This window comes from Macrobrachium rosenbergii, chromosome 37, assembly GCF_040412425.1.
Source record: "Macrobrachium rosenbergii isolate ZJJX-2024 chromosome 37, ASM4041242v1, whole genome shotgun sequence".
Classification (NCBI taxonomy): Eukaryota; Metazoa; Arthropoda; class Malacostraca; order Decapoda; family Palaemonidae; genus Macrobrachium; species Macrobrachium rosenbergii.
In genome coordinates this window covers 37311590-37326993 of record NC_089777.1, presented here as the reverse complement: position 1 = coordinate 37326993, position 15404 = coordinate 37311590, and the positions used below count along the sequence as shown (strand labels likewise).

The following is a 15404-nucleotide window of genomic DNA, read 5'->3' as shown; positions in this document are numbered from 1 at the left end:
CAGCCGATATTCTGAAAATATTCAACAATATGCAAAATTACTGGATTAGAAGATCGATGTTTTTAAGCGGGCGATTTGCGAGAACATTTTCTTGCAACTTTTAGCATCTTGTGGTCAAACTTAACATCAAGTACTAAAATGATTTGCTTTTCACATTACTCTAGAGTTGAAGTGTCGCTTGTTTACTGAATTACCGTCAAGTAATTAGGAATATAGGGGACCTCAATTTTGTCATAAATACTGCTGCTAAACTAAGTTTGGAAAACCTCGTAGATCATCAGAATTCTTATGCCGTTAATTAATGAAAGTCGTCAAGTTTTCAGAACTATATAAGTATTTAACGTAAAACGTAGTTGGATTTGCATAGGCTATTTACCGGTTCAAATCTTATTTTAATTCATTCGTCTTTATCAAGTGGGTGTGTCTCAGTTGGTGGGACAGAGGCCTAAATTCCTTCCCAGGCCTTTTTTCCTTGAAGCGCCTTTCCACACTTACAGGTCGCCTTTAGATAAAGGGCCGAGCTGGCATAAGGAAGGTTTAATCACCCACCACCACTATTAAAGTAAGTATGCAGCGCCATAGTCATTTAAACTCCCTTCTTTCTTTGAAGCAGCGTAATTTACGACCAGGGAAATGGAGTTTTAGGTTTAAAATAACGCATTCAAAGAATTTCCTAAACGGATCAAGTACGCTTAAACATGCAGGTAGAAAAAAAGTAACATCTAAAACATGCAGATAGAAAAAAAAAACAATAGCTAACAGTCTTTCCGAAGACCGTGGAAGACTGTCTAAAGGTACCTGAGACCACCCAAGAAATCGTGCTCCTGTGGATCTGTTTATGACATTAGTACAGCAAGGTACTGTCATGGTTAATAATAATAATAATAATAATAATAATAATAATAATAATAATAATAATAATAATAATAATAATAATAATAATAATAATAAGACATCAAAATTGCAATTATTTTTAGGGGAAATTAAATCACGTTTCGACCGAACTTGATGTTTTATCAATTCTGGATAATAATAATAATAATAATAATAATAATAATAATAATAATAATAATAATAATAATAATAATAATAATAATAATATTATTATTATTATTATTATTATTATTATTATTATTATTATTATTATTTTATTATAGTAAATAGATATCAAAATTTTAATTATTTTTAATGGAAATTAATTCACGCTGCGACCGAACTTGATGTTTTATCAATTCTGGATAATAATAATAATAATATAATAATAATAATAATAATAATAATAATAATAATAATAATAATAATAATAATAATAATAATAATAATAATAATAAACTGTTGAGTTTATAAGGTTCAAGATTTCCTTTTTTAAGAAGCACAGAGCATCTGTGGAAAAGTAATTGATTATCACCTGCCGAAGGTTTATTTCGGACTGGACGACGATCATAATTTTTCTCTACATTGAGAGAGGTCGTTTCAGCGGCAATTATTATCGTAACTGACAATGAATATTACGTGGACAGCGCTAACCAAGTATCCAGTGATACAAACCCTAAAGCAAAAATTGATGAAGATACTTTCGGTGACATTCCAGCTGACTTATATAAGAAGGTTTAGCGAACAGGTCTGGGCGGAATGCGTGCGTAATTCTGGGAAAATTTCAGTGGTTAATCCTAAGCCTTTTTCAAAACCTCTTCAAAATTTAACGTTTTCGTTAAAACACTCCATCTTCTGGGCGGAATCTTTCTTCACTTTTCTCCTTTTCTTAATTCTTACAATAAGGATTTATAATTTTATTTTCTAGGAAATTCAGAACCCTAAATATATTCCTCCAAGATGGGAAATTATGAAGCCTAGATGTGGATTCTCTCTTCACCAAAAATACGTAAAAAACCGCAAAGATAAAAATAACGGACACAAAACAAAATAAATATTCAGACTAAAAATTCGATTTTCACAAAAACTAGAAAGTACCCCTTAAAATAAAAAACGAACGTATAAAAATGTAATGTAACAATCTACTAAATTCAAAATTATTTATTAGTAATTTTGACTTGAAAACCGGCTAAGAGAGGAAAATGCAATAAAATGCAATGTCTTCTTTTCTAATATCTACCTATAGTTTTTGTAAACAGAAATCCGGGCAACGCTTTTAATTCTCTTGCCACTGTTCTTGACGATCACATAAGAGGTTCGTATGCAAGCCAACAGACTTAATGGTCCGGATGAGGCATGTGGATGATATTTCGCCTTTTTTCGATTTCGATTAGGAGAGATTCACTCGCCTTCACCAAACCTAAGTTTTGCACCGAACGTCAAATCGAAATGAAGATGGGACACAGATGACAGAATCTCATTCCAGAATGTGTTAATAAACACAGATCCTACAGAATAAAAGTTAACTGCAAACAGAATTTCACGAGGGAAATTTTCCAATAGGCAGAGTATGGACAACAAAAAAACCTGAGCTTTGAAGTATTGCCAACCGATTTATAACAGGTACATTCATGATATACCGAGAAGACAGACGTTGCCTGAATTAGGAGAAAAAGAAAAAAAAAAAAGAATTTCTGCTACTGGTCAGGGACAATATATTTCTCATATACTCACACGAATCGTTCAGGGTCCCTTCTAAGCTCTTCCAGAACACTGGGATCTTTAAGGACTTCTCTCAGTGGTCGACCCATTGTTTCAAGTTACCGCAAAGGCTACCTGGAGAAAAAATAAAAATTAAGGCAGCTGACGAACTTGTTGAAATTACAGGATCTCATTACTGCAATTTCTTCCAATGATGCTTAAAGACAGACATTTCCAGTATTGAATTACAGTAATTAAATAAAAAACTAACGTAATGAAACCTTTGTTCCGTTCGCTGCTCACCGACCGTGAGCTGAAACTGAACTAAGCTTCCTCAGGAGGAGCAGCCGACTATAAAGAAATGTCCCTCGTTAGTCACGTGACTCAGATGAGTCTACTGTTAACTAACTGTCGATATCTGGTAAGATCAATCCATAGGTTCTCTTTGTTTTAATTTGCCACAGACCATTCGTAAGATTGATGGGACAGTGAAAGTTTACTGGAGACATTCTGTATTGATTAACAAGGCGAGTCGACATTAGGTTCTGATCCTTTTTCCTTTCTTAAAGAAATCAGGGATTTGACGCTAGAAGTTGTTATTAATGCATTAAGCTGACCTTATGCTAGCACGGGCTCTTGTTCCAACGAGCAGACCGTTGCTTTTGTGTAACTATCACAAACTGAATTGCCACACAGACTTTTTTCCTTTAAAAGTTAGGGCGAGGCTATTGTGACTTGCTTTAGGCCAAACATCCTTCGTATATAATTTTCAGTACGTGTAAGAGAACAAAGATTTCCCTGTTAGCCTGAGATCCAAGTTTTGATGCCATCAGGGATTTGAGACTTGAAGCTGCTAGTCTCAGCGTGGCTGTTCTCAAGTGACTTCTGTCTGAAGTTGTAAGGAAAGAAGGCAGATTATTAACTATGGTTTGTGATAATAGGGTAACTTATCTCGAAACCCTTGTTTTTAATCGCTGAGCCTTTTCTAATTATGTCTTGGTGTCAATGTGAAACATATCTTTGACAATACCCACTTGATATGAGAGCAGGACGAGCCAGTATGGGTATTAACTCATGAAGAAGTATTAAATAAAATGCATTGCTTTTGTGCAAAAAGTGCCCATAGCTCTCCCAGTCCCATGGTTTCGTGCGGATGTAGAAAAAAAAATTCTGAAAAAATTCCTAAGCATCAAATCAATAAGATGGTAACAGGTGTGAATTCCTATTTCTAGAATTATCATTTAACTAGGTAGAACTCAACAGAGCGGCCACGAAAATTCTGAATCCACAACTGCGTCCAGATCCATCTCAAACTCTAAGCAACTATTCACTGGCCTTGAAAATTTGATTGAAATCCACCAGTACATTGTGTTCCTTTGGGTAATAAACTGCAAATTGACTTTAATCCGATGAGGAAGGCCTACTATAATGAACAACTCTTTATTACCAAAATTACAACTCTCGTAAACAGTTACTAAGTTCTGCACTGTAATCATACATTTGTTTTAATATTACTAATGTCCCCATACAGTCAAAATGACGGTAATTCGAGAAAAGGTCAAGAAGATTAGTCACGATCCCAGTGACGTTACGTACCATCCTGCAACTCGGATCATGGTCCCATCGTTCCATCATTTTCAACCTCGCCTCACAAGCGGAATTGAATTGAGTATAAACTTAGGCCAAAGGCCAAGTACTGGGACCTATGAGATCATTCAGCACTGTAACGAAAATTGACAATAAAAGGTTTGAAAGGTGTAACAGGAGTTACACCTCACAATTGCACCATGAATTAATTGTTAGGAGAGGGTTGAAAATAAAATGGAAGAAAGTGAATATGAAGGGAGATACAGTAAAAGGAGCGAAAGGGGTTACAGCTAGTTGCCGAAGGCACGCTGCAAAGACCCTTAATAATGCCTACAGTGCACCGCATGAGTTGCACTGACGCTCACAAGCGTTTGGGAATAGGACGATTTAGGCCCATTTCCTGAAAATTCATTGATCCTCTGTTGGCTTAAGTAGTTAATTATGATCCCATTGTTTTCATTAGGTTGTAAATTGTAACATTACTTTTACATATTTTGCAAAAGTCCAAGCCAAACGAGTACCAGAGAAAAGTGAACTCTAAAATGGAGCAGGAACTTTTTGTCTTTGTTTTTGCGGAAAGGCTAGAAGATTAAATGCAAGGTGAATCATCTCCCATAGTGCATATTTACAAAGCCAACCAGAAAGCACTAGTGGTGAGCTGAATAATATTAAACTGAGGACGGGACCATAAAGAGTTCTGTGGGCAGAGAAGGCAAAGTGGCAACGAGAAAGGGCAAAGTTGGCCAAAGATAACGCAGTATGAAAGAGGAGACCTCATTTTATCCAGACATTCACGAGGCTTGCTCTTTCGCAACTGCCTCTGCCAGGAACGCAGTCAAGAGCAATGACGTGTGTTCTACTAACTTTAAATTACAGGATATTTTAGGCATTAGTATGGAGAATCTCCCTTTGCAAATCCGGCTGCTTCTGATCGCGATTGGTGACTTTACGGTGCTCTGCTTTACAATGAAATGAATAAGGAAGGGCCTCCTTGATCAAGCATTTCAAGTGACGAAATTTTATCCATAGCGGATCTCTTGGGGAACTGATAATGACTAACAAAGATAATTTGGTTGCAAAAGATTATTTCAAGATAAAAACCGGGAGGGCACAAGTAAATTCAGTTTGTTAACAATTTCGTGGTATGCCGTTTTCAGTTTTCGATTCCCGCATGACGGAAAAAATAAATGTTCAGAAATGCATATAGGTTGAACAAGCAAAGATCAAGATGAAAATTCTTACATGTATTGCACAATAAATTGGTCAAAATAATATGCAGTAAAGGTTTTTATCCATTTTAAAAATGATTGGTACCATCTTCAGAGTCTTTTCTTAAATAGCTAGAGTGTGATATATATATATATATATATATATATATATATATATATATATATATATATATATATATATATATATACATATATTATCCATTCTAAAAATGATAGCATCTTTAGAATCTTTCCTTGAATAGCTAGTGCCTATATATATAAAATGATTATATATATATATATATCTTTATAATATTTATATATATATATATATATATATATATATATATATATATATATATATATATATATATATATATATATATATATATATATATATATATATAGTACATATATGTATATATATATATATATGTATATATATAATCTATATATATATACATATATATATATATATATATATATATGGATATATATATATATTATATTATATATATATAAACAGTACCAAGATGGATGCGAACATTTCTTAGCTTGTTTGCGACCGGTGGGAACTCGTCGTCAGCCCCAGCGGGAGTTGTAGTCAAGCGTCGTGTTTGAAGTCACCTTTTAGGTAAGAGCGTTTATCTGATGGGGTCAAAATATAACTGAGACAACAAAGGAGACACCTAAACATCCGATAAGTGTACCTCTTCCTTTAAAAATCTAACTCCCACACATAAATTCAGGTGATCAGCTGATACAGTGGTTATTGTGATCGTCGCATGCCACTCAGACGTCGAGGGTTCGCGTCTCCCACAGGCCGATCAAAATTCACTGGCTCTTTATCTTGATCAGTTACTGCTGAATTGTGGGCTCTGCGGTGGGAGGTCGAAACCAACATTCTTTGGAAGCTTGAATTTCAAGTCAATGGCCTCTTTGTGCTTGTTCCATGTGAATAGGTTTCGTCTACGGAAATATATAACAATATATATAATAATAATATTCTTTGGAAGCTTGAAATTCCAAGTCAATGGCCTGTAGTCTTGTACCATATGAATAGGTTTCATCTTCCGAATATTATTAATAAATAATAATTAAGGGTATCAGGATCATTAATTATACATTCACGTTCATGAAGCACAAGTGATATAATTAACCAGTTAGTGAGGAATAACAAACTTCAGAAAGAAGGGTTACTGAATAAGGGTTAACTCTGACGTCACAACTCATCCCGCCCCTGCAATCCGTCTGCGCATCACTTGTCCTGCTTATGCCGAGGTCTCAAGATACCTTCTCCATTCGGGAGAAGGTCTATGTATGAATGTATGTATGTATATATATATATATATATATATATATATATATATATATATGTATATATATATATATATATATATATATATATATATATATATATATATATATATATATATATATATGCTGTATATATATAGTATATGTATATATGTGCCAGTACTTAGTATTCAACCATACATGTCACAGCGTATGCCATAGTCTTAAGCTACCTTCTCTATTGGCAAAAAGGTATGTGTGTGTATATATGTATATATATATATATATATATATATATATATATATATATATATATATATATATATATATTGTGATATCAGTTTTTATCTCGTGGCTCTGTTAAAGTAAACATTTGTTTATTAATTACCGTTTAATGTTTCACTAGTCCATTTAAGCCTCGAATTCTTGGTTAGAGTTTTGTTTTGTTGTGCTTCCCCCTCCGAAGGCTGTTATTTGTTAATTGGTTCTCCGCTCATAAAAAGTTCTCTTTATTTTCATGTATGAGTGGTTCGTTGGTTTGGCCTTCGGCCTTCTGCCACGTTGGACTGTTTAAGAGGCGATTTACATATTTTCGTCTGGATTGACAAGAGATTGCATTTGGCCTTCCTGTAGAGAAGATCTCGTCTTTTTTTATGGCTCTGCTATATTTGGATGACTTCTTGCTTCAAGTGGGATTGTCTGCTGCTGATGATCAGTGTCGTTGGATGTACATACCTGACCCCCTTTGTAACCTACAGGTGTGCTCTCGTGCTCTCAGGTGTACTGCGACCATCGTCATCGCCCACATCCTGAGCTCTTGCCAATTGTTATGGTGGCGCCTCCAGAATCTTCCTGCGAACAGCCGTTGTCTCCAGATCTTCTGAGGGCCCCGTTAGGAGGCCTTTTGGTCACGAAGAAGAGTAAGCATCTCATTCTGTGCCTTCTTTGTATCCAGAATAGACTCATTCCCTTATGTTTAAGCATCAGTGTCCTGAGACGACCAATACGTCGAAGTGCCATCGAGACCATCACTCATTTGATAAGCTGCTTCGGTGTGGAGATTATTGCCTTGTTTTTGTGTCCGGTGTGGGGAACATATCCATGTAATGGTATATTACCGTAAATATTGTGCAGAGTTAGGTTAAGGTTTTCGCTATTTCTTTCATCTCCCACTTATTTCTGACTTAGTGCGGAAGTTGTTTTGTTTCTCCCTTCTCCTCGGCACTTTCTCTCTAACTATCGTTTACATGACGGTTAACTGTGAGTTTGAATGGGAGTTGTAAGTGAATGTGTTCGGGCCCTCAGCCAGTAATTCGAGGATGTGTACAAATAATTCATTGTAATAAATCTAGGCATTTACGCTGAATTTTTCAATTACCCCCTCAATAGAGTGTATTCTGTCTATGTTGCTGGTAAATCTTACTCTTTAGCTTGCAAGCTGTCGTAGTAAGGATAATTTATCTATTTATCTATTTTTTGGAAGGCTCAGAAAGTGCCTGGAAATGTTATTCGAACTTTAAAAAATTAAAAAAACCAGTTTTTTGATAAATTATCTTATCGGAACAACAGAGTTCTTAACAATATATATATATATATATATATATATATATATATATATATATATATATATATATATATATATATATATATATATATATATATATCACCATCTATGAAATCGCCCATTTCATGAAATGGGCAAACCACTTGCCCAGTTCACGAAACGGGCAAAGGGCCTGCCCACTTCTGGTGAAAAGAACTCACAAGAATGTCGATGAACAATATGGCAACATTCCAAGATCAATTGTTTTACAATATACCCTCCATTGTGAGCGCTGTGTTGAAAAACGTTGCAGAAAGGAAACAACAGCAGGAGTCAGACCACTATCAGCAAGTGATGTTAATGAAAGAGGACAACTCGATCTGGTGGACATGCAAACTATGAGGGAAGGGAGTTATCGCTTTATTATGCACTATATGGGGTACATGATCAAGTTTCTTGTCATTCGTCCCCCGAAATCAAAGACAGCAGTTCAGGTTGCCTATGAGCTTCTTTTCATCTTGGATATAGGTGCACCCTACATCCTTCAGTCCGACAATGGCCGTGAATTTACAGCTGCAGTTATCCGAGAACTGGCCTCACTGTGGCCTGAACTTCTCTTAGTGAATAGGCGTCCTACTGTAGGCATCTCTATTTTTATTTATTAAAGCAACAACTTTTTAAAAATCTATTTTTTCCTTCGTAAATGTTCAGGTTTTCTGCTGTACTAATATCTAAGTACCATAGATATGTTTTCGTTCATCATGGCAGCCCATCTCATGAAATGAGCAAGGATTCATTTGCCCATTTCATGAAGTGGGCAGGCCTTGAAAAAAAAACGAAACCATATTGCCCATAAGCTTAACGCTTTCTGAAGAGATGTTTCTTGGGCCTCGTAAGAAGTGCTTTCTTTAGTTATCAAGTTGGAAAATGAGACCTCAGTCATATTATCGCTAATACAATTTTCAGCATTGTATTTTGCGCCTCATAGAGTTCTCTCTTTCCCCAGGAGATGGGCTCTAACTCGGTGCTTAAATTCAGCAGGTGATGGGTGCTGATGTCATGCACCCATTTGCCGTATACAGCCAAAAAAGTGTTGACATGCACCCATTTGCCGTATATAGCCAAAAAAGTGTTCCAGTCCATCTCGATTCAACCTATGAGTCAAGATGTATGATACTGCAAAATTTCACCTATCATCCCTAGCAAGTTCGTTAGAGATTTGCAAGATATCACAAGGCCTTTCTGGAAAGGGTAAAGTCCTTCTCCTCCCAGACTTTTCACTGTTCTGGATAGGTGTATCATCTCTTGCAACGTTTTGTTTTGGTTTCTAAAATTAGCCAGTAAGCATTTCGTGAAGACTTTCTATCAAAATGCACTCCAGAACTGAATAAATCAAACCACTTATCAACAAGGCAAATGAACTGGCTTGCACTGTCCCAGTGCCTGTCCACAATTAGACCTTTTTCTCCGAAGTGTATGAGATTTTTGTGAGTGGCAGAGTAACTGTAACACTAATTTCGCTGTCATACCCTCCATACCTGTAACACTTAAATGCTTTTCAAATAGTTTATGAGTTGTCATTAGATCACTCTTACTTTTCTTAATTAGTTCCCTGACTCAATGTGAGCAGTCCTACAGTCTGATAACCTAGATCCATGGTCTAAGAAAGTGAAGTGTTTCTGATGAGTTTTATCAAGTGAGGAGCATCGGCAAGTACATGCATTTCCCTGCAATAATCCACAGGGTTAACAATGTTGGATTAGTTACGCCATTGCCTATTGAATTACATAACCTTATATTTGTTGCCCCAAGTCATTAACCATACCAACTATAGGAAATCCAGCTCTCGTTATCTTGATGTTGATTCAAATAGGAGAATTTTAGTTATATCGGTGTCGAAATTATAATGAATAAGCTGTTTCCAAAGTCTGACTTTACACATTGCACTTTTGATCTAGGTTCATATGAAGCGTTTGTGCCTTTATCATAACTCCATCTTTTTGCGACAGTACACTTGTCGTCCATAGGAAATCTATGAAGAATTAGATCCCTATTTTTTTTCCTGTTTTCAAAGTACCCGTTTACTGCACAAGATTTGGCTCGTATCGCTTAAACTGTCTCAGTTGCAGCAAGAAAGAGAAAAAATATAAGACCACTATTACGGACAATATCAATACCAAATATGTGGAAGCAAGGCCTACACTGCTTGTTTGTAAACGAACTGATCAGTCAGAGATCACCAAGGACCGTGAGTAGACCGCGTGACGTCACAACCTCTACCTGCGCACTAGATCCCAATTTTGGGTCAGCCGTGAGAAGACCTTGTATTCTCTAGATTTTGAGAATACATGTATTCTCTAGATCTTGGCTACGGGAATGCCCGCCATGATCCTCCCTTTGCGCAGAGAAGGTAAGTACTGGGCACGGAGCAAGAAGCCAGACCATAAAAGACTGAGAAGGCTCTACCAGATTTCAGGAGGAGGAACTTATGAGAATACAGGAAAAATTTTTAGGAGGTTCTGAATAAACAAAGCCAAACAACCAGACATATGGTGTACCACCACCGGATGTGAATGAATATATAGAAGTGCTAATCAGAATGCATGTGAGAACAGTCCAGGATGGACAATGCACCATCAGAACTGCTGAACCACTAGAATACTTTTCAGATTTCTGATTGATGTTTTGCTAAGCTATACCAAGGGCATATGACACTGATAACATCTTGCAAGTATTTTAAACTGCCAATGAAGTCATAAGCACCAACTACTGAGGCTTAACACTATTCCCAGCTTGCTATGAAATCTTAATTAAAACTACCAGATCAAAATAGTCATATAAGGAAAAATGGTGTGACTACCAATGTGATTTGTAGAAAATGGTCAACAATACACCAGATATGAATGGGAAGTAAACTAATGGAGAAATATTGGGATTATAAGAAAAAAGTGTCACATATCCGTGCAGATTTCTAACAGGCCCAGCGGTTAGCTATTCATAGACCATTCTTATGGATCATATCCGATGTGTTCAGGGTGGAAGAAACAGGACAGAGTGGTTTGAAATGTACTGGGAATGTAGATAGTTGCCTGTTAATGGATACATGCATGCATATATATATATATATATATATATATATATATATATATATATATATATATATATATATATATATATATATATATATATACCCTAATCTGTGAAATTGCACATTTCATGAAATGGGCAAACCAATTGCCCAGTTCACGAAACGGGTTTTTTTTTTTTCAAGGCCTGCCCACTTCATGAAATGGGCAAATGAATCCTTGCTCATTTCATGAGATGGGCTGCCATGATGAACGAAAACATATCTATGGTACTTAGATATTAGTACAGCAGAAAACCTGAACATTTACGAAGGAAAAAATAGATTTTTAAAAAGTTGTTGCTTTAATAAATAAAAATAGAGATGCCTACTAAAAAAAACGTTTCCAGAGGCCGTGTAATAGTGTTTGTGTCAAATAACTCCTAAAATAACTGATGGATTTCTATGATATCAAAGCAGGGAGCGCTTCATACAATGGCTTAATTTTGGGAAATACTGTGCATTGCCAATTACGTTTCATTAACTTTTTACTTAAGAAAATGAGGCTAAAGCCAGTCTTAGCCACCCAAACATTCGCAAAAGTGATGACGTCCCTCAGTGACGTTGGTATAACGTTTCTTCCCTGTACCCCATCCCCGAATTGTTAAACGCCTGTTTAACTCCATAGATAATTGTCCTATGACCTACCCCAAGCAATACGAAATTCTTTGTCAGTAAAGTTCAGCATACCTGGTAATGTGATTCGTGACTTTAGACTTTACTTAAACACAAGACCAACCTTTTATATCTTACCCACTCACTCACATTGAAGATCAAGAATGAGACTTATGACAGGAGACGAAAGAAGCCATGCTAACCCTACACTTCGCACTTCAAGCGAGTGTTGGTAAAGGAATACAAATATAGTTTTCTTTAGGTTATTGTAGGACTCATTCTTCCATACAACACAGGTTACTCGGTACATCAATTGCCAGGAAGAAAATGACAGAGAGCATTGTTTGATATAATTTATCATATCAATTTCACCAGAGAGAGTAGCTTGAATTCCTTAGAAGGTAGACTTCTAAAAGATGTTTCATATAAGGGCATTGACATCGGCCATTTGGTAAATTTTGAAATCATATATATATATATATATATATATATATATATATATATATATATATATATATATATATATATATATATATATATATATATATATATATATATATATATATGTGTGTGTGTTCATACATACATAAGATTTATTATATTTCAACCTATAGTTTTATATATTTATTTACGTTATAATTACCAGTACCTGTTATTTTTGTTACTTAAAAGGTATGTGACAAATATCATTGCGACTTTGTCACTGTAATTATACCAGACTTCAATTAATGAACCAATCAACCTTACTTTGAGAAATCCATTGACATTGTCTACATGCCAAGCTGATATACTCGTATCAAAGTATTCATTAGCTTTGCTTTTCCAAAATAATGTTATCACCAATTGCTGGAAAGCATAGATATATGAGGGATGAAAAAAAACAAGAAATGGACACTTATACATTTTACTCATCATCACTCTCAAGGAAAAAGATCGTTTTCCTCGTCACTATCAATGTTGATGATGACCGGATCTATACTGTCTTGAATATTATCTGAAAGCCAGTAATCATCTTCAAAATATCTTGATCTCCTGACAGCGCCAGCCCACGTCTCCCCTGTTACAGCAAGCCTGGCCTCTTCAAGCCTGGCAAAGAGATCAGCACGGGTAAACCGCTGCAACGAGGAGCGCACCTGTCGTTTCATACAGCCCCACACCTGTTCGATGGCGTTGAGCTTCAGGATGGGCAGGGGCAAGCGAACCACTTCATGGCCCCATTCACGGATTATATTATCCACAATGTAAACTGGTTTCGGCCGGTTGCCCCTGCATATCTTTAGAAGCTCAGGGCGTGTTGCGTGAGCTGGATACTGTATTTTTCGAGACCTGAGCCAGTTAACCAAATCCTCCTTTTTTGTAGCTGTTGTTGGGCATCGGCTATCTCCTGTCAATTGGCTATGGTATGGGGCGTTGTCTAGCACCAGCACCGAAGGATCCTCAAGCGACGGCAGGAGCTGTGATGTTAGCCACCGAATACATATCTCTGAATTCATTTCTGCATGGTAGTCGCCGGTTTTATTTTTCGCAGGGAAGCATAAAAATGAATTTTCTACAAAACCTTTAGCTGTACCACCTGCTACCACCACAAACCTCTCTCCTTCTCCTGGTGGCACCTGCCGGCTGTAGGTGGCACTGGTGACAGATTGAGAGGTGTCCACCCACTCCTTGCTGTGTTGCATTCTCGTCGTAAACCACGTCTCATCGACATACACTACTTCTCTTCCTTCATCACGATGTTGCTGGAGGGATCGGTAGAGCATCAACTCGGCGGCAAACGACGTCCAAAGTTTCTTTCCTTAGGTACATTTTCCGCTGGGATGTTTTGTACTGGAAACCCATGTTATGGAGGGTTCGCCATACTGCCTTCTCAGATGTTTCTTCAGGAATGATATTTAGCATTTTAAGTTCTTCCGCTAAAGTGGCAATAGTGAAAAATCGCTTAGCAGCAAACATGCTGTGCACATGTCTCCTAATGGAACCAACGGTGAAGTTGTCAAAGACCAGAGGCGACGTATTTGATGATGCAGGTGGTGTTTCAGGTTGATGAGGATTGTTTCCACGGCTCACCAACACTCGGACAGCGTTCGGAGTCATCCCCATAGCATCAGCAACTCTTTCACATGGCCTGTAGGAAAAAAAAATAAATACATTTAAATAAACAAATATATATATATATATATATATATATATATATATATATATATATATATATATATATATATATATATATATATTTAGCTAGCAGTATATTGCAATATATCATGTACTTATTAAAGCCATACTTTTCTTACCGATTTATACTAATTTTCAGGCGGTTTCTTTCTTTCTCTCTGTTGTAAATGGTGAAGAGTTTCAGCGCAATTGTAGTTTTGCAATGGCGAGGACAAAGCAACATATTTGCCATGACTAAAGTCGAATCTATATGAAATAGTTCAGAGCTACTACTACAACTGCTGCCGATGATTACCTTGGATGTACTAAAAGGGCTCTGAGGTAGGAGTCGAAGTCGGTGAAATTATTTCTGAATCCTGCTCCAGTCTTGCCCCAGTAACATCATTCCAAATATAAAACTCTCTCAAGGAAAAAAATTGTTTTCTATTTCTACTAATGTTTTTATTTTATTTTATTTTATTTTATTTTATTTTTTTTAGTCGCAAATCTAAAATTTGTAGGAGTCCGAGTAGAATATCTCTCTGTGTGATCCCACACCCCTGTTTTAAACCTCTTCTATTATGTTCGATAATTTGTGTTAACCATCTAATCATTATCTACCACCATAAAACATTTTATTGCTCTTCCGGCTCATTTTATATGTGCAGTACACAGTCTTTCCTAACAGGGGATTTACTCGGTAGCCTAATAACAATGGGAATGAAGGAAAGAAGGCAAGAAGGAAGGGGGATTACTAGATAGCCATAGGTGTAAACACCGAAGGAGGGTTGGGGAACCTCTGCGTCACAGTTACGTGATTAAGTACCACTTCTTCGAAACGCCTGAAGGAGGGGAAGAAGTTTCTTTTTTCTAAGAGTAAACGGCTTAATTAGCACATCTGTCAATTCATTGTACCACCAAAAATTAGGCCACTGTTTGAAACATTCATTGCTGTAGTTTCATGGAAATTCATAAGCCGGTTTGTTAGATATTTGGGAAAAACTATTACAAGGCCTCTGGAAACGATATATTCACTAAGAGAAGTTCAGGCCACAGTGAGGCCAGTTCTCGGATAACTGCAGCTGTAAATTCACGGCCATTGTCGGACTGAAGGATGTAGGGTGCACCTATATCCAAGATGAAAAGAAGCTCATAGGCAACCTGAACTGTTGTCTTTGATTTCCGGGGACGAATGACAAGAAACTTGATCATGTACCCCATATAGTGCATAATAAAGCGATAACTCCCTTCCTCATAGTTTGCATGTCCACCAGATCGAGTTGTCCTCTTTTCATTAACATCACTT

The 15404-nt window shown here is 36.5% G+C and overlaps 1 protein-coding gene and 1 pseudogene across 1 annotated transcript in view; both read right to left on the bottom strand.

The window, feature by feature from the left end:
- LOC136825197 (uncharacterized) overlaps nt 1-12714 on the bottom strand; it is a 32762-nt gene extending 20048 nt beyond the window's left edge. The window contains exon 1 of the mRNA XM_067081222.1: nt 12695-12714. Coding sequence (XP_066937323.1) covers nt 12695-12714 — 20 coding nt within the window. The remainder of the gene's footprint in view (nt 1-12694) is intronic.
- Nucleotides 12715-12867: 153 nt separating this feature from the next.
- Nucleotides 12868-14778, bottom strand: LOC136825196 (uncharacterized; annotated as a pseudogene).
- Between the last annotated feature and the right edge of the window lie 626 nt (nt 14779-15404).